At 43.2% G+C, this 19,071-nt stretch overlaps 1 protein-coding gene across 1 annotated transcript; it reads left to right on the top strand.

The window, feature by feature from the left end:
* The first annotated feature begins 1,131 nt into the window (after nt 1-1,131).
* On the top strand, nt 1,132-18,723 carry OLFML1 (olfactomedin like 1). Its single transcript, XM_038406239.2, has 3 exons — nt 1,132-3,352; nt 6,162-6,450; nt 16,395-18,723. Exons 1-3 carry the CDS (start codon nt 3,227-3,229, stop codon nt 17,171-17,173), a joined length of 1,194 nt encoding a protein of 397 aa, XP_038262167.1. The 5' UTR covers nt 1,132-3,226; the 3' UTR covers nt 17,174-18,723.
* Nucleotides 18,724-19,071: the final 348 nt, after the last annotated feature.

Below are 19,071 nucleotides of genomic sequence, written 5' to 3'. Positions count from 1 at the left end.
AAGGAGTTTGGGTGTGGGAGGGGACTCCAGGCTGGGGCTGGGGGTTGGAGTGTGGGAGGGAGTGAGGGCTCCGGCTGGGGTGGGCCAGGGGATGAGGGGTTTGGGGTGCAGGAAGGGCCTATGGCAGGGGGTTGGGATGTGGGTGGGCTTGGGCTCCAGGACGGAGTTTGGATGTCGGAGGGGACTCCAGGCTGGGGCAGGGGGTTAGGGTGTGGGAGGGGATGAGGGGTTCATCCCGTGGTGGTGCTTATCGCAGCTCCGGGGAAGTGGCTGCAAGGTCCCTGCAGTCCCTAGATGTGTGGGCAGCCAGGGAGGCTCTGTGCGCTGCTCTCGTGCCCACAGGCACCATCCCTGCAGCTCCCATTGTCCTGGGCCCCTCATTGTCAGTCCTGTGTCTTTATAGCTCTAGCCCAAAAGGGCACCAGGCTCTGAGTAGAACCTCTCGGCCCCTACAATATAAATACACAGCCAGAGTATAGAGTAGCCAAAAGGAAGTACAGTATCCCATCATGTAGAAAAATAAAAGAAAAAAACCCCAAAGCTCAGTCACAGCCTGGAGAATCCTCATGCTGAATGTTACATTTGATGAGTTCGAGTTTATCTCATTTAGCGAAAGTACAAAGTGATGACTAAGTGGCTGCCTTGCAAATCTCTCCCGCCAAAGCTCCTATGCTTTCAGCTGCTGCTGATTTTTAGGTAAACCTGGAGCAACAATGCCAGAAGGCACTGGACAACTCAAGTTTCTTTTACAGCATTCTTTAACTATACAGGACCTTATCCAGTTTCTAATGGTGTACTTTGAAACTCTCTTGCTCCTGTGTCTGGGATACAGGGAAACAAAGAGAGGACATCTGAATTCTGTTTTAAGTATGTAGCTAATGCTTTCCTAACATCAAGTTTATGCTATTTTACCTCTTTTGGGCATTTTGCATTCATACATAAAGAAGACAGAACGATGCCTTGAGACTGATGAAAGGTGTCCCAAATACCACAAAAGAGAGTGTACATCTTGGAATAAACTCTGGAGAAGTCTGCAGCACCATTCTGTCATTGTGGAAAGTATAACTATTTCTTCATTGACAGAGCACCTCATTCAGATAATGGCTGAGGCTATAGCTATTAAAAATACCACTTCTGAGGAGAGAAAATAAGTATGCATGTGGGTGAGCGGTTCAATCAGCAGCTCCACTATGATATTCAGTATTTCTAAGGGGGCCATTTTTTAATATTTGGAGGATATGTCAATTTGTGAGTAAATGTGAAACAAGACCCAAGAAAGTACAATGTCAAGCTTCTACTGTTATTTAGGTCTAGGGCTGTGCTGATGGTCATAATCTGCACCTTCCTGGAGCTATCACAGAGATCCAAGGATGTTCCAACTTGCGGGAAGTCCATGATGTAATGGATCTTCACTTCTATAGATGAGTTGAATTTCTTCGTGCACCAATGGATGAAAGTGTCCTATTTTGCCACCTATAATTCATTTGTTGATGGCTTCCTTAAAGCTATTAGGATGGTTATGACACTCAAAAACCCTGCAGGCTTACAGCCCCATGCTCAATGGTCTCTGTACCTACTGGCGGAGAGGAATGCGGCATACACTACTTTTCCACCCAGCCCCCCAATCCCGCAGTAATACTTTATCATCCAATCTTGTTCTGTTTTTACCATACTTTGGGAGGCAAGAAAAAAGAGTATACACCACAGAACTACTCTAGCACTACCAATCAAAAGAAAATGACCTAGTGCTTCCTTCACAGCTGCATGTTTTTCTGTATGCATGGAGGACACATCCAGGATGTTCTCCTATCAGTTCCAGAGTCCAACAAGACAATGTTGTTTGTTTCCATCTCCCCAAGAAGTAGCTCAGCCTGCTCCGAGATTAAATGAGAACTGGGGAGGGGGTATTCAGTCAGGCTGGCTGCACATCACTGACTATTCCACATAAATGGAAACTAGCAAACTGGTTTGTTTTCCATTAGCATAAAGGAATATAAAAAAATAACTTTTTGCCAGTGCACTCTGAATTCTTGTCATAAATAATGCAAAGTTATATCTCACAGCAGTCAGGGAAATGAGGTCAAAGGGTAAATTCTGCATGCTGTGACACATTTTCATGCATTGAATCAATGCTCATATGCTTACACTCATGCTAGAGAGAGCACAAAGGGAGAGCCTGTGTGGGTGTGAGAGTAAACTGTAGAGAAGGATGCTGAGAAAATGTTAAGATGTGTTGAATTCCGAGAAACAACAGTACAAATGTGGTGTTTGGGTTCAAATAGAAGGGGGAAATGTCTGATGCCTAGGACGTAATTTCCCACTGTCCATTCGGCCATATCTCTTTGGTCAAAGGGTTCTGGATATGCATATGCACCCCCTTCTACTCAAAGAAAAGACCAAAAAGACCTAGAACAAATATGACTTAAAATTAGTATTTCTTTTGAAAAATGAAAACCAAAAACCTTGCCTCAAGTAGGGGCAAAAGGGAGAAGTGCCAGAAACTCCATTAAATCCACAAGGAACTCTGCTGCTTCTATTGATTTCATATGGGAAGGTACTCGGATATTATGTTGATAGTATAAAAGCCTAAGATAGATAAATGAGAGAAGAGCACCTTAATATTTTTCATTTTTCTAACCTAGTACAGACAGACATATGAACCCGGATAAACACTGAAAGTTAAGAAGTTGTTTTAAATTGCTTTACACTAACAACTGTGATTGTTCAGAACAACAACTACAGATATTATGGACCAGATCCTCAGCTGGTGCAAATCAGCATAGCTCTATTGACTTCAGTGAAGCCGCTCTGATTTACATACGCAAAGGATCTGGCACTAAATATTGTTCTGTTGGTGTGGGTGGAGGGTTGTTTTTGTTTTTATTTAATACAATTGGACTAAAGGCTCTGTGTGACTCAGTACTGAACATCTGGGATTGATCACAAGATCACAAGCTGGAAAGCATTCATCTTGGCTTCTAGAAATAAAAACATCTAGCTCAATGCTTTCCACAACTTTATTGTTTTAATGATAGATTGAAGGAGCTTAAACAGCCATTTTAAATCTTTTAATTCTCGCAACTTTAGTATTTTTAGCCATTTTTTCACATCATAGTATCACGCAGCAATTATATTGATTTTAATTCTGTGGTGGGGGGGCAGTTTTAGTGTGATTTTTCTTCCCATTATTAATTCCTTATTTTTCCCCACAAGATTTCATAGAACTATGGTAATCCTGCAATTTAGATTTTTATTAGTTTCATTTTTCACAAGTATCGTGGGAGAGGCCCAATATGTAATGCAAGATGCAGTACTAATGCATTATATCGACCGGCGTTTTCTATCTTTTGAGGTATGTGTTATCTGTATAATTGTGTCATAGGAATATTGTCTTGTTGGAAATATATTTGAAGGTGGTGCATGTTCTTACATATGTGCATATATGTTAATCATCATCAGTAAAATAATGAATAAACAAAAACAAAATAAACAAACTTAATAAGTATGTTATGATAACTAAAACCTGTAACTTTAATTATTTTGTGTTATCATAGCATTATTTATCATATCATATCATTTTTATTTATTATAAACAGCCAAGTTCTGCTATCAGTTGCATCTGTGTAATCCCATCAATAAAATTTAGCTAAAAATGTGTAAATGTTTAAATTGCTGTCACAGTATGTCTCCAGAATATCTGCATTTCCCGTTGGCATCAACAGGATTGGTGACAAAGATTAATAATGAATTAGTAAACAGAGAAGATAGTAGAAAAATGCTTTGTAAACTTCCAATCTACAGTTGAACTTTAAGTGTATTTGCATCTTGACAAGAGACTGAAAAAATCCCCATGAGGTTGGGAGACTGCAAAAAGTTTTAGTTCTGCTAAATTTCATAAGATTACAGTCCCTCAGACAGGGCTCCCACCTACTCCAGTATCTGTCCTCTTTCTTCAATTAAAATCCCCGAGTACTGCTAATTAAATTCAGATGAGATTGTTAAAAATAATTCCAGAAGTTTTCATTCCTAGATCCTAAATACCAGCGTACCATCACGCATACTTTATTTAAACAGTGTGATACATATACAGTAGTACAGTATTTGTATGGGATGAATTACTAAAAATTGCTATTGTGTCTTTGGCTGGTAATAATTTGTGTTAATAAAAGAATTGTAAAGAAGCTCTAACAGTAGTCACTCCTGCACTCCTTGCTCATGCAGAGCTCCTACTGGCTTCAATAGGAGTTTTGCCTGAGAAAGCAGTGAACGATTAGGCCAGTGTTCTGTCCCTGTTAGGTGGGCTGGGATTAATACTTCACTAACCTACACAAGAATGACAAATCATATAAGTTTCAACTGGCTGTTTCTTCCTTTTTGCTTCATAGGAGAGAGACGTTTCTCCCATCCTCCCTGGTTCAGACCCTTAAACCAACTAACATCCTAAGGTTCTCGCAGATGTTGGGACACCCATAGAAGCTGATATATGTGTAATTGTACAAGCAATGTGGACAGGGAGTGAATATCTCCTACCCCTCCCCACATTTCAACTGGAGGGAGAAAATAATGTCTTTCTCCCTTACACACACACACACACACACACTTTTTGCTGACTAAAGACTAAGGGAGAGGTGAAGGAGGAGTGGACAGTAGCAAGGGCAGAAAAGGGGAGGGGTAGATATTGGAGGGAGAAGCAGACCTTGGACATTTGGGAGCATGGATGGAGGCACTTTGTGTAGTGAGGAGGAGACTGGGTAGATGGGCCTCTTAGTGGGGATTATGGTCATATGCAAAAATCCAAGTTAGCACTTGGATAACTGGCATAAAATGAGCCGGGGAGCTATAAAACCCTCACCAAAGATTTCAGAGAATGGAACACATAACACATACTGCATGGTTCCCTTTGTAAGTATATTTATTCCTCAGTCATAGAAAAGCTCACCTAACACCCACAATGAAAAGCTTGAAACCTGTGTGTAAAACACCACAACTGAGTACCCAGTTTTAACTAGTTAGGACTATCATTCTTGTGTATCTGCTCTTAGATACTGACACACTTTCAATAACTCATCTGAAAGGCAGTACGGCCTAATGGGTGGAGCACTGAACTAGGACCGAGGATGCCTGGGTTCTAGTCTCAGCTCTGCCACTGTCCTGCTGCATGCCATTGGGCAATTCACATCTCTCTGTGCCTCAGTTTCCCCCTTTGTAAAGAGATTTGTGGACAAAAAGTCCTATAAAAATCACTAGCTTTTTCAGCACCTAGCCTATTATGAAGTTTTGACAAACTAAAGGTGCCTAAAATTTCAAAAGTGGCTGATAATATTGGGTACCTTGGATTTTGGGTGGCCAATTTGAAACACCTTAAAGAGTTCTGCTTTTTAGAGGTGGGAGCTCAGCATTTTGTGAAAATGAGGCCCCTTTTATGATGACTCCAGCTGGGCACCGTAAATCACCAGGCACTTTTGAAAATGTGTCCAGTGGCAGGGCCATTCGATGTGGTCAGGCAGGTAGGGCCTGACCTAAGATGAACTGATACTGAGGTAGCTCCATAGATGTGCTGGTCTTTCAAATCTGAATTCCATTGCTCTATCTTCCATGATTTTACTCCCACAATTTTCACCATTTTGACACAAACTTTCTTAGCAAACATTGATTTTGTAGGTCAAAATTTCAATTTTCCATTTTAAATGCTAGGAAAGAGGAAGTAGCATTAACTCCAGATCAGATATCTGCTGGGCCAGCATATGTGAAATGTGGTTGCTTCCTGGCTCCAACAGCCCGTTTTCACATTTGTATGAGACGGACTCAGCAGAGACCCTAAAGAGAGGACTCTGAGGGGCCTCAGGGCGGGGAGTCACCAGTGAGCCCTCTGTTCTGCTCTCCAATGGGTTCTACCAGGGCTCCACTCTGCTGACAGAAGAAGAGCAAAGAATCTGGCCCTTCATAGCAAGGGAGACTACAGATATGTAACCACAAGTATGAATTTCAGTGTCTTTCTCATGCAGATTAATAAGTGACCAGGGATAATTAGTTTGAAATGAGGAAGGGAAGGGGGGCCAGTGGTATTTATAAACTAGCCATGTATTAAGATTCTATCTATAGAAAATACACGTGTACACACAAACAAATATATATTTATATATTCTGTATTCTAATTCAAGAGCAGGCTGGAAAAATGCAACCAAGATATACTGGATTATGTACAAGAATTCCGAGACTTTTCAAGGAGGATGATATCGCGCCTGGAGGGGCTGAAAGTTTATAAGGCTGAGTTTAAAAATGAAGTGGAGCATTTGCTAACAAGAGTTGAAAGAGCACAAAGGGACATTGACTATTTTGAATCAACAAGAGAATCTACTACTTGTGTAGAAGTAGATGAAGACCTGGTGGAAAAGCAGCTAAATGAAGAAGCAGAAGAAAAAAGGAAAGTCAAGCTCATGCTTAATGCAAGTAAGAACTACTTACTTTTCAAAACTTAGATCTAAGAGGGCCAATCCTCTAGTCAATACATTTATGCTGATATGTGGATAAAGTATATTTACAAGCGTATGTTCTTTAAGTGTGATAATATTGAACTTTCAACAAAGAAAACAAATCCACCAAAAGGATAAGGGAAATGCTATAATTAAAATATTTGTTATATACATACTGAATTGCATGTTAAATTGGTTCTTTGGAAATTTGGAATTTATCTTTGGAAATAGCTCTTTAATTGGAGCATTAAAAGTATTAAAAAAAAAAACTACTAAAGGTATGCTGGGGCAACTGTCATAGTTCCCAAGACAACTGCACCTCTGACCCCTTTTTGGTCTCATTAAGGGTATTCCATTTACATCTCAAGCCTCTAATCATCACCATCACGTGACTCTCAGCCTCCAGCCTGGGGATTTAGGCTGCACACTCCTGCAATTCACTGCGATCAGCTTAGTAAGTCTGAATTAAATTCAGCATGCTTCATGGCTTCAGCCAGAATCTGTAGGGGGCCAGAAGCAGGGCCAGCCTTAGAGGTGGGTGACTGCTCAGGGCCTCATTGTCAGTGGTCGCCATCAGACTACCGCAAGCTGGTGGGCTTGGGCTGCCGGAGAGGGGGTGAGTACGGGTGAGCCCATGGCTGGAGCCCCACCTGGCCAGCTGGGCAGGGGGTGGGTGATGTAGCCTGGAGCTGCCAGTCTGGTGGGGAGGCGCAGGCAGCAGGGCTCACTCCTGCGGAGCATGGGGGCCAGCCCCTGAGTACCCCCTTCCTGCGAGCCTGGTGGTCAGCGGGTGTATGGCCAGGGGAGCCCCAGGCTCAGAAACTCCTCCCTGTGCAGCCTGGCCTGGGTGGCCGGAGAACAGCAGCTACTGGCCAGCAGTGCAGGTGTAAGGATAGCATGGTATGGCATTGCCACCCTTAAGTCTGCACTGCTGCAGGCGGTGGCGCAGCCTTCAGAGCTGGGTGCCTAGCCACAGCTGCTGCTCTCTGGCCACTCAGCCAGTGCTTCATTTGTCCTGGGGCTTGCCCTGGCACCTCTTTTATTCCAAATTAAGCACTGGGAGAGGTAGCAGGGCCCAGTAGGGTGACTAGTTGTCCCTATTTTATAGGGACAGTCACAAAATTTGGGGCATTTTCTTCCATAGGTGCCTATTACCCCCACCCCGTCCCGATTTTTCACACTTGCTGTTTGGTCACCCTTGAGCCCAGAGGCAATGCTGGGGAGAGCCCCTCCCATATAGTCTGGTTTTGTTTGTTTTAAATCTCCTTCTGAGGCATCAGGGATGGCCACAAGTGAAGTTGGGACACTGGATCAGGAGGGAAAAGACTCTGAAGTGGCACCAAGCATTCTCCCTCTCACGTGCTTAACTGGCTGGTTCTTGCTCACGTGCTCAGGGTCTAACTCAGGGATGGCCGCATGCCCCTGAGTACCCTTCGGAAGACAATATGCGGCTCCTGCTAGGAACCGACTCTGGGGGGAAAATGGTGGATGCTCAGCACCCATCGGCAGCCCTATCAGCCCACCTCCCTCCCACAGCGTCTCCTGCCCACCAGCAGCCCCACCGATCAGTGCCTCTTCCTCCCTCCCCCTCCCTCCTGCCCATTGCGATCAGCTGTTTCGCGGCCTTCAGGAGGCTCGGGGGGGGGGGGGAAGGGCGGAGGAGTGAGGACGTGGCATGCAGCCTCCCTCCCTCCCCTAGCGCCTCCCACCTGCCACGATCAGCTGTGTCGCGGCGTTGAGGAGGCTCTAGGGAGGGAGAGGGGAAGAAGCAAGGATGTGGTGCACAACGCCCCTCCTCCCCCAGCACCACCTCCTCCCTCCCTGTGCCTCCCCCACCGAGATCGGTTGTTTTGTGACACGCAAGAGGCTTGGGAGCGGTGGGGGAGGAGCGAGGACACAGCCCACTGGGGAAGGGGGTGGGTAGAGGCAGGGCGGAGGTGGGGCTGGGCACTTGCAGAAAGGGGTGGAGAGGGGGGCGGGGCCTGGGAGAGAGCCAGGGGTCCAGCACCCCCTGGCATGCACCAGTGTCTTCTTGAATAAAGCCCCGTCCGTTGCAATGTCAGTGAGCTTCTGTAAAGGCAAGTGGCTTTTCGCAACTACAACATCAGCATCTCCTTTAGATCTCGTCCATGAGTTCTGTCCTCTAGTGACACGATATCGAGGAGTTCTTCCCTTACAACACAGTCGTTAGACACAGTGCGGACAAATACCGATAATAAGGTTTATCCTGTGCATGACACAACTCATCCAAAGCTATGCTCAGATACTCACACTGCTGAAGTTGCAGGAATGCAGTTGCGATGCAATGTCACTGTTCAGGTCAGAGAGTCTGTGTTCTATTGTGTGGCGTGAAAGCTGCAGGCCAGAAATTTTCTTCTGTAGATTCGGAGCCACAGATTGGCCACCCCGATATATTGTATAAACACCTTTTCTGCCTAGCATTAAGATTAGTTTGCTAACCCAGTTGTTTACCTGATCAGATTGCTGGGTCAGCTTTTCACCTAGCTGTTCTCTTTCCTTCCCAGACAAGCAGGCATCTTTTCACATTTCCCCACACCTAAAATATACATTCGACATATTACATACTTCATGGATTGATCCCTGTCCCTGTGACCAGTGGTCATTTTATAGAGCTCTGCGTTCTTTGTTGGTCAGGCTTGTGGATCCGGTTAAACCAGTCTATGCAATTCCCTAAGGGGGTGAAGTTTCTTAAAACCTGTTACCTGTCCATGAGGTTGCATTAATTACTCTCCAATGATTTTAGTTCCTTGAAACTCCTTAGCTCCCACATGGACCCAGAATACCATCCCTAGTCCATAAAATACATATAACATTTATAAACTAGATACAATATAGTCTTTAGATATTCCATATGTCCACAGTATTTGTCACAGAGACATTCCAGGAAAAACAGTGTCTCACAGTTGGTTGATGCTGTGCCAGCTAATTAAGTGGCTTACATTTTTTTGAGTCATAGCCTCAACCCCAAGGATAATTCAGTAGACATTGAAATTACTTAATCTGTTGGTAAATTTTCCATATATTTTAATATTCTCTGTAATTCTCTATCAAGATCACACAGTCAGTGACTTAGCTGCAAGCAAAATTAAATTTTGAATTTGCAAATTCAGCATGTAAATAGATGCATAGATATTAAGATCAGAAGGGACCATTATGATCATCTAGTCTGACCTCCTGCACAGTGCAGGCCACAGAATCTCACTCACCATGTTCTAATATGTAATATAATATGAAGTACATATACATTTTATGTTTTATTAAAAGCCCTTATCCTCTTAAATTGCATCTTTAAATAGTATCTTGCCCCTATGAAATTCACTAATTGATGCAAATTATATATAGTATGTACATTTTAGGTGGTTTATTTTATTTCCAGTCAGAAGCAGTGTGAAATCAGAAACACACAACAGAAAATTTAAAAATTGGAATCAGAACCTTTTAAAAAAGCTTCAGGGCAGATCCTAAAGTGGTGTATATCTGACTTCAGTGGAGCTAAATCAAATTACATCAGCTAAGAATCTGCTCTCTTAATCTTTGTCAACATGCTGTCAAAGGGTTAAAGCAGGTGCTAATACGATGAAGTGAGCTGTAGCTCACGAAAGCTTATGCTCTAATAAATTTGTTAGTCTCTAAGGTGCCACAAGTACTCCTTTTCTTTTTGCGAATACAGACTAACACGGCTGCTACTCTGAAACCAATACTACTCTTAAAAAGAAAAGGAGTACTTGTGGCACCTTAGAGACTAACAAATTTATTAGAGCATAAGCTTTCGTGAGCTACAGCTCACTTCATCGGATGCATTTGGTGGAAAAAACAGAGTAGAGATTTATATACACACACACAGAGAACATGAAACAATGGGTTTATCATACACACTGTAAGGAGAGTGATCACTTAAGATAAGCCATCACCAACAGCAGGGGGGGGAAGGAGGAAAACCTTTCATGGTGACAAGCAGGTAGGCTAATTCCAGCAGTTAACAAGAATATCAGAGGAACAGTGGGGGGTGGGGTGGGAGGGAGAAATACCATGGGGAAATAGTTTTACTTTGTGTAATGACTCATCCATTCCCAGTCTCTATTCAAGCCTAAGTTAATTGTATCCAGTTTGCAAATTAATTCCAATTCAGCAGTCTCTCGTTGGAGTCTGTTTTTGAAGCTTTTTTGTTGAAGTATAGCCACTCTTAGGTCTGTGATCGAGTGACCAGAGAGATTGAAGTGTTCTCCAACTGGTTTTTGAATGTTATAATTCTTGACGTCTGATTTGTGTCCATTCATTCTTTTACGTAGAGACTGTCCAGTTTGGCCAATGTACATGGCAGAGGCTGACAAAGGCTGACAAAGGAGGTGCTGTCGTCATCATGAATAGGTCAGAGTATGAACAAGAGGCTACTAGGCAGCTCTCCAACACCACTTTCTACAAGCCATTACCCTCTGATCCCAGTGAGAGTTACCAAAAGAAACTACAGCATTTGCTCAAGAAACTCCCTGAAAAAGCACAAGAACAAATCCGCACAGACACACCCCTGGAGCCAGGACCTGGGGTATTCTATCTGCTACCCAAGATCCATAAACCTGGAAATCCTGGACGCCCCATCATCTCAGGCATTGGCACCCTGACAGCAGGATTGTCTGGCTATGTAGACTCCCTCCTCAGGCCCTTCGTTACCAGCACTCCCAGCTATCTTCGAGACACCACCGATTTCCTGAGGAAACTACAGTCCATTGGTGATCTTCCTAAAAACACCATCCTAGCCACTATGGATGTAGAAGCCCTCTACACCAATATTCCACACAAAGATGGACTACAAGCCGTCAGGAACAGTATCCCCGATACTGTCACGGCTAACCTGGTGGCAGAACTTTGTGACTTTGTCCTGACCCATAACTATTTCACATTTGGTGACAATGTATACCTTCAAATCAGCGGCACTGCGATGGGTACCCGCATGGCCCCACAGTATGCCAACATTTTTATGGCTGACTTAGAACAACGCTTCCTCAGCTCTCGTTCCCTAATGCCCCTACTCTACTTGCGCTACATTGATGACATCTTCATCATCTGGACCCATGGAAAAGAAGCTCTTGAGGAATTCCACCATGATTTCAACAATTTCCATCCCACCATCAACCTCAGCCTGGACCAGTCCACACAAGAGATCCACTTCCTGGACACTACGGTGCTAATAAGCGATGGTCACATAAACACCACCCTATATCGGAAACCTACTGACCGCTATTCCTACCTACATGCCTCTAGCTTTCATCCAGATCATACCACTCGATCCATTGTCTACAGCCAAGCGCTACGATATAACCGCATTTGCTCCAACCCCTCAGACAGAGACAAACACCTACAAGATCTCTATCATGCATTCCTACAACTACAGTACCCACCTGCTGAAGTGAAGAAACAGATTGACAGAGCCAGAAGAGTACCCAGAAGTCACCTACTACAGGACAGGCCCAACAAAGAAAACAACAGAACGCCACTAGCCATCACCTTCAGCCCCCAACTAAAACCCCTCCAACGCATCATCAAGGATCTACAACCTATCCTGAAGGACGAGCCATCGCTCTCTCAGATCTTGGGAGATAGACCAGTCCTTGCTTACAGACAGCCCCCCAATCTGAAGCAAATACTCACCAGCAACCACACACCACACAACAGAACCACTAACCCAGGAACCTATCCTTGCAACAAAGCCCGTTGCCAACTCTGTCCACATATCTATTCAGGGGATACCATCATAGGGCCTAATCACATCAGCCACACTATCAGAGGCTCCTTCACCTGCGCATCTACCAATGTGATATATGCCATCATGTGCCAGCAATGCCCCTCTGCCATGTACATTGGCCAAACTGGACAGTCTCTACGTAAAAGAATGAATGGACACAAATCAGACGTCAAGAATTATAACATTCAAAAACCAGTTGGAGAACACTTCAATCTCTCTGGTCACTCGATCACAGACCTAAGAGTGGCTATACTTCAACAAAAAAGCTTCAAAAACAGACTCCAACGAGAGACTGCTGAATTGGAATTAATTTGCAAACTGGATACAATTAACTTAGGCTTGAATAGAGACTGGGAATGGATGAGTCATTACACAAAGTAAAACTATTTCCCCATGGTATTTCTCCCTCCCACCCCACCCCCCACTGTTCCTCTGATATTCTTGTTAACTGCTGGAATTAGCCTACCTGCTTGTCACCATGAAAGGTTTTCCTCCTTCCCCCCCCTGCTGTTGGTGATGGCTTATCTTAAGTGATCACTCTCCTTACAGTGTGTATGATAAACCCATTGTTTCATGTTCTCTGTGTGTGTGTATATAAATCTCTACTCTGTTTTTTCCACCAAATGCATCCGATGAAGTGAGCTGTAGCTCACGAAAGCTTATGCTCTAATAAATTTGTTAGTCTCTAAGGTGCCACAAGTACTCCTTTTCTTTTTGAGAATACAGACTAACACGGCTGCTACTCTGAATACTACTCTTCTCACCCTGTTTACAAAGCCTACTCCTATACCAGTCTACAGTACTCTGAATTTCAAGGTCTGTTCCTTTCTAGATCTAAGCTTGTTTGATAATTCAGGCACTTTTTTTGACATGCAGTAAAAAAATAAACTGGATGGTTTTTAAAACGTCTCACAGTAAAGACACTGAAAATTGTTTCTTTCTAAAAGTTACTAGGGTAAAATTACCTGCCCTTGAGTCTTTCCAGATGTTGAAAAGTTGTTATTGATAATTACACATTAGTATATGCTAGCCATCATCGTTAACCACATCATATTTACAGGTCCATTATCCATTTCCAGATTTTACAGCATTGTTTGCTAGTGTTTAAGGTCTTACTGCCTAGGTTTCCAGCTGTCTGTGGAATACACTTACTGCTCCTTGTGCATCCGATGAAGTGAGCTGTAGCTCACGAAAGCTTATGCTCAAATAAATTTGTTAGTCTCTAAGGTGCCACAAGTACTCCTTTTCTTTTTGCTCCTTGTGGTAATTCTTAGCTGACACCACTATTTAAAAGCAGAGCCATGAGTTCATTGTTATGTTTAATTGTAGTCACTGAGGACCAAATCCTGGTTCCACTGAAATCAATGGGGAAACTAGTAAGCATGTGGCTTTTAGAGCACTTAAATAAAGTCATCTGTTAAACAGTATAAGGATGCATCCGATGAAGTGAGCTGTAGCTCACGAAAGCTTATGCTCAAATAAATTTGTTAGTCTCTAAGGTGCCACAAGTACTCCTTTTCTTTTTGCGAATACACACTAACACGGCTGCTACTTTGAAACCTGTTAAACAGTAAGTGACTCTTAACTTTAACAATAGCAGAGCTGCCACTTCACCATAAGGGGCATGGTATAAATCCAAGGTGATTGTGTTTGGTTTGGATATGTTCAGACACTCACTGTTTATGCAGGAAGAGTGGTTGATCTTCCAGCTCTGCACTGGTTGGGAATGGGATATGGCATTCCTGCAGATTAGGCATCAAACTGCCTTCTGGGACTGATGGGGGTAAGATTTGGAAGTATCCTGGGGCAGTAGAGGCGTCTCCAGTCCTTCATTTTGGCTGCAGTAACCAGAGTGTATATGTAGGGGGTATCAGTATCCAGAAGTGCAAAAAAGGGTTGCTTTCTGGAAGCAATGTGAGTATTTCTATTGACTTCAATGGATTTGGACCAAGTTAAAAGAGAGGAGGCTGATGATGCAATGGAGTTTGCTTTTGTCTTCTCCATTTCATCTACTGCCAGAACTTGATGCCTTAGGGGCTTGTTTGTACTCTTTGGTTAAGAAGGCTGCACTTTATTAAAAGACATTCTTTAACCGTCAAGTAGTGTCTCTTCTAATTTGTTAAAGCGGCAAAGAATCCTGTGGCACTTTATAGACTAACAGATGTATTGGAGCACAAACTTTCGTGGGTGAATACCCACTTCGTCGGATGCATGTAGTAGAAATTTCCAGAGGCAGGTATTGTTATTGCCTTTGGCAAGCAAGCTGTTTACTCCTCTCATATACATTGTAATAACAGGTTTCAGAGTAGCAGCCATATTAGTCTGTATTCGCAAAAAGAAAAGGAGGACTTGTGGCACCTTAGAGACTAACAAATTTATTTGAGCATAAGCTTTCGTGAGCTACAGCTCACTTCATCGGATGCATTCAGTGGAAAATACAGTGGGGAGATTTATATACACAGAGAACATGAAACAATGGGTGTTACCATACACACTGTAAGGAGTAATAACATGTTTGCTGGAAGGGATAGGCAGTTGATAAAGATTGAGAGTTCCCTGGGCATGATTCTCCATTGCCTTGCACCTGGTAGCGCTGTTAATATCTGTGCAAAGTGGGTGTAAAATGCTACCAACTCAGAATTGCCTACTTATTCTGGTAATAACATTTTGCACTCACTGCGCACTGGTGTATATGACTACGCCACTATGGCAGCCACACACTCCTAGTCCCAGGACATGCCTCTAACCTGAGTTACGGTGACATGGAGCTGTTGTTTTGATGATCCTACACCACCCATGGCATGCCCCAAAGCCAGATAGATCCTGACTTTGGGATCTGGCTGATTTCTGGCTCTTTTATGTTGCAGGAGTAGTGAAAATGGGCCAGAACAAAACCGAGAATTGGGATTTTTATGTTCTGGGTTCATATTAGGATGCTGTGTTTCTTGCTAAGGATGTTATGTTATTAAGGGAGGGGGCAGAGAGTAGGAGTGAGCCCCTGAGATAGTTAGTATGTTAAAATTCAATAGGTCAGACTTTAACCAGTAGGTCTTTTATAAATAAAGGACTTGATTCTTCTCTCATGCTGGTGTAAACCAGGAGTAACCTCACTACAGTGAATGCAGACATACCTGTGTAAAACTGGTGTGAATGAGAGAAGAATCGAAGCTGCTGCTCTGTGTCTCCTCTCAGTTACAATAATGCAATCCTGTTTGGGTGGCATTGGTGTAACAGAGCAGAATTTGGCTCCATGTATGTAGTTGAAGATAGGCAATGAGTTTCCATGGCAAAAGATGTTGATTCTACGCAGAGGTGAAAGCAAGCCGGTACAGTATGGTACGGTGTACCGATAAGAGCCGGTACACAGCCGACTGTACCGGCAGGGCCGCTGATGAGGGGGGCCAAAAGGGGCAGCTTCCCCAGGCCCGGCAATTTAAAAGGCCCCAGGGCTCCCGGCAGCAGCTGGAGCCCCTGGCCCTTTAAATCGCCGCCAGTGCCCTGGGGCTCCCGTCCACCATTGCCGCTACTACTACGATGGGGCTCCAGCGGTGATTTAAAGGGACCAGGGCTCCCGGCCGCTGCTACTGCAGCAGCGGCTGGAGCCTGAGCCCTTTAAATCGCCACTGGAGCTCTAGGGCTCCCAGGCGCTGCCACTACCATGGGGCGGCAATTTAAAGGATCTGGGGCGCCGGTCGCTGTCACGGTAGTAGTGGCGGTGGCCGGGACCCCTGGGGCTCTGGCGGCGATTTAAAGGGCCCGGGGCTCCAGCCCTTTAAATCACTGCCAGAGCCTTGAGTTAGCACTAGCAGTGGCTGGAAGCCCCAGACCCTTTAAATCGTTGCCCAGCACTGAAGGGCTGGCTCGGGGAATCTGGCCTCAGCCCCGCATCTTCCGGTTGAGCCACCCCCTGACCTTGCTCAGGACACTAACCGCCCTGCATACTGGTAAGTCCCTTAAGTTACTTTCAAGCCTGGTTTTACAGTATGAAATGAGTTTGGTGACTACTTAACACAGCAATTTTGTTGCCACATTTACAGACATTTTGGACATACTCTAATCAATGGATGAAGGGACTAAGAATTCAAAAGAGAGGGAACAATAAGAGGATTCACAGTCATTCTAATTTTATAATCCTTTATATTTGGATTGTTTCCTTACAGGCTGTGACAACATGCTTGCAGGTATCAAGTCCCTAAAGATAGTTAAGAAGACTGGAGATATGCATGGCTCTTGGATGACAGATCCAGGCAAAGACCATCTGAAGATTTATTTCTTAAGTGGATCCAAGAATAATGTTATTTTGGAATTTGCAAATATTAGGGCATTCTCAGAAATGAATCATAAGCTAACACCACGGAGAGTTAATTTGCCATCTTCCTGGCAGGGAAACGGCCATGTTATATATAATGGTTTCCTGTTTTATCATAGATATGGCTCCTTAAATGAGATAGTTAAATATAACATCCAGAGAAGAAAGGTAACTGATAGAATGCTCCTGCCAGGTGCTGGACAGATTCCTGCCTATGAACTGTTTCCTGATACTAAAATAGATCTTGCTATTGATGAACAAGGGCTGTGGGCAATCCATGCAGAGCCAGACACAAGTGGAAACCTTGTCATCACTAAAATCAACCATATGACTATGACTGTGGAGCATACTTGGGACACATCATGCAACAGCAAGAATGCTGAAGCAGCTTTTCTAATGTGTGGCACCCTCTATGTTGTGTACAACTCTCCTAGTGGAGGCACATCTCGGATAGAATGTGTGTACGATGTCTTAGACACTATAAATACTTATGAAATCCCCACGCTATCTTTCCCCAAACGTCAGGGTAGCCATTCCGTGATACATTATAACCCCAAAGAAAAGCAGCTATTTGCCTGGGCTAATGGATCCCAGATCCTTTACAAACTTCAAACAAAGCAAAAAGTTTAAGATTTTTAGGAACTTTTCAAAGATGAATATTAAAATAAGCTTAAAGTCAATGACCCAAGTGCTCTTCTCAGTTACCATCTCGGAATTCCCCTTGCTTTTCCATTTGCTCATAGATGCTTTATATTATATATTGGGAGCTGAAACACCTCCTCTTCATTACATTGATTGCCCCTAGTTGGATGAATTTGGAAGGAAACTTCCACAAGTTCAGACTCACAGAGATAAATTCTCTTCCGCTGTAAATTGATACGGTTCTATTAAAATGTTAGTGAAATTGTGCCAGTTTACACCATCAGGGAATTAGACCAACAGAGTTTTCACTCCCATATATGGTGTAATCCCATTCAATGCAACATCAGGCTCTGTACAAAACAGATATTTGAGCAAAATCCTTATATTCACCTCAGTTAAGTTCAGTATAAGTAATGAGTAAGGCCTGAAGGATTTGCCCCGTACTAAATACTCCCAAGATCATCCTGTTAATTTTTTTTCAAGTGAGTGTAGGGTCTTGATTCAGCATAGCTCCTAAGCACATTTTAACTTTAAGCACCTGCTTAGGCTCATCAATGCACTTATGCACCTCTTAAGTCTCACTGACTTCAACTGAACTTTAAGCACTTGCACTTATGCACCTCTTAAATCTCACTGACTTCAACTGAACTTTAAGTACATGCTCAAAGTTAAGCATGGGCTTAAGTGCACTGCTGAACTGACGCCTTTGTATTTGTGACAGGTACAGGTAGACAGTACTGAACAAGAATATCCAGAGTTGTAAAAGTAAATATTGAAAAACAACAAAGAGTTCTGAGAGACATACAAATCCTATGCTCCAGGAAAAAAAGCAACCTCTACTACTGGGGCTTAGATAGAAATTTTATCTGGAGGCACCATTTGCCCAGTTCAAGGCTTCTTACACCTTCCTTAGAAGCATCCGGTACAGACTGCTATCAGAAAGGAGTTGCTGAATGAGATGGACTATTGATCTGATCCAATGAGGCAGTTCCTAGATTCATTTCAAATGAATTATTTCAAACGTGTTATTTGTATATGTGTATTTTCACATCCAGATTTAATTGGTAATGACCAAATATTGCTACTCATTATGAGTACAGACCCCCAAAGTACTATTACTGCCCCACATTGACAGTCAAAGCAGAGCGATCAGGGACGGAATAAGGTTTTTCCCGGAATAGGTTTCAGGAACTAAATTTCCCTTTCACCCAATGGAAAGCTGGGGCAGTTGCCTCAAGTTTAGGGATGAAGTACATTAATCACTGAGACTGATGTGGGGAAACATGCCTGCCACTGTCCATACTGCATCTGTTCTGTGAGTAAACAAGATTTATCCATATAAATGTTCAATTCTTTTTTAATCCTGCTAAACTCCTGGCCTCAATAACTTCCTGTAGCAATGAGTTCCAGAGTTTAAATATGCTTTATGTGAAGAAATATTTCCTTTTATCAGTTCTGAGTTTGCTGTCTTTCAGTTTTATTGAATGTGCCATTATTCTTATATTATCAGACAGATTGAATAAATGTTCCTGATCTACCTTCTGTAGACCATTCATTATTTTGTATACTGTTATCATGTCCCCTCTGATTTGTCGCCTTCCTAAAGTAAATAATCCCAATATTTCTTACTCACTCTTTGAGAATTTTCCCTTATCTCTAATCATCCTTATCCCCTGTATCTGCACACACTCTAATTCTGCAATGTATTTTAAGAAACAGGTCACCAGAATCAACACAGTATTCCAGGTGAGGGTATAACATTAATGTGGACTGGCTTTATGACCTACCGATAAATTCCAATGGTATATTTGTTCAGAATTAAAACAAAAAGGCTAAATAACCACCCTATACCTATATCTGTAATACACAAGTAGCAGCTTCAGTTT

The sequence above is a fragment of the Dermochelys coriacea genome, chromosome 6 (assembly GCF_009764565.3).
Source record: "Dermochelys coriacea isolate rDerCor1 chromosome 6, rDerCor1.pri.v4, whole genome shotgun sequence".
NCBI lineage: Eukaryota > Metazoa > Chordata > Testudines > Dermochelyidae > Dermochelys > Dermochelys coriacea.
The sequence above is the reverse complement of the archived record's forward strand: the minus strand, read 5'-3'. Positions and strand labels throughout refer to the sequence as shown.

Bases quoted from the DNA above. Each gene is read 5' to 3' on its own strand.
- OLFML1 (XM_038406239.2), top strand. From the start codon at position 3,227: ATGGTAATCCTGCAATTTAGATTTTTATTAGTTTCATTTTTCACAAGT. The intron at 3,353-6,161 runs GTATGTGTTATC...TTCTAATTCAAG, and splicing joins GGCGTTTTCTATCTTTTGAG to AGCAGGCTGGAAAAATGCAA. The intron at 6,451-16,394 runs GTAAGAACTACT...GTTTCCTTACAG, and splicing joins CAAGCTCATGCTTAATGCAA to GCTGTGACAACATGCTTGCA.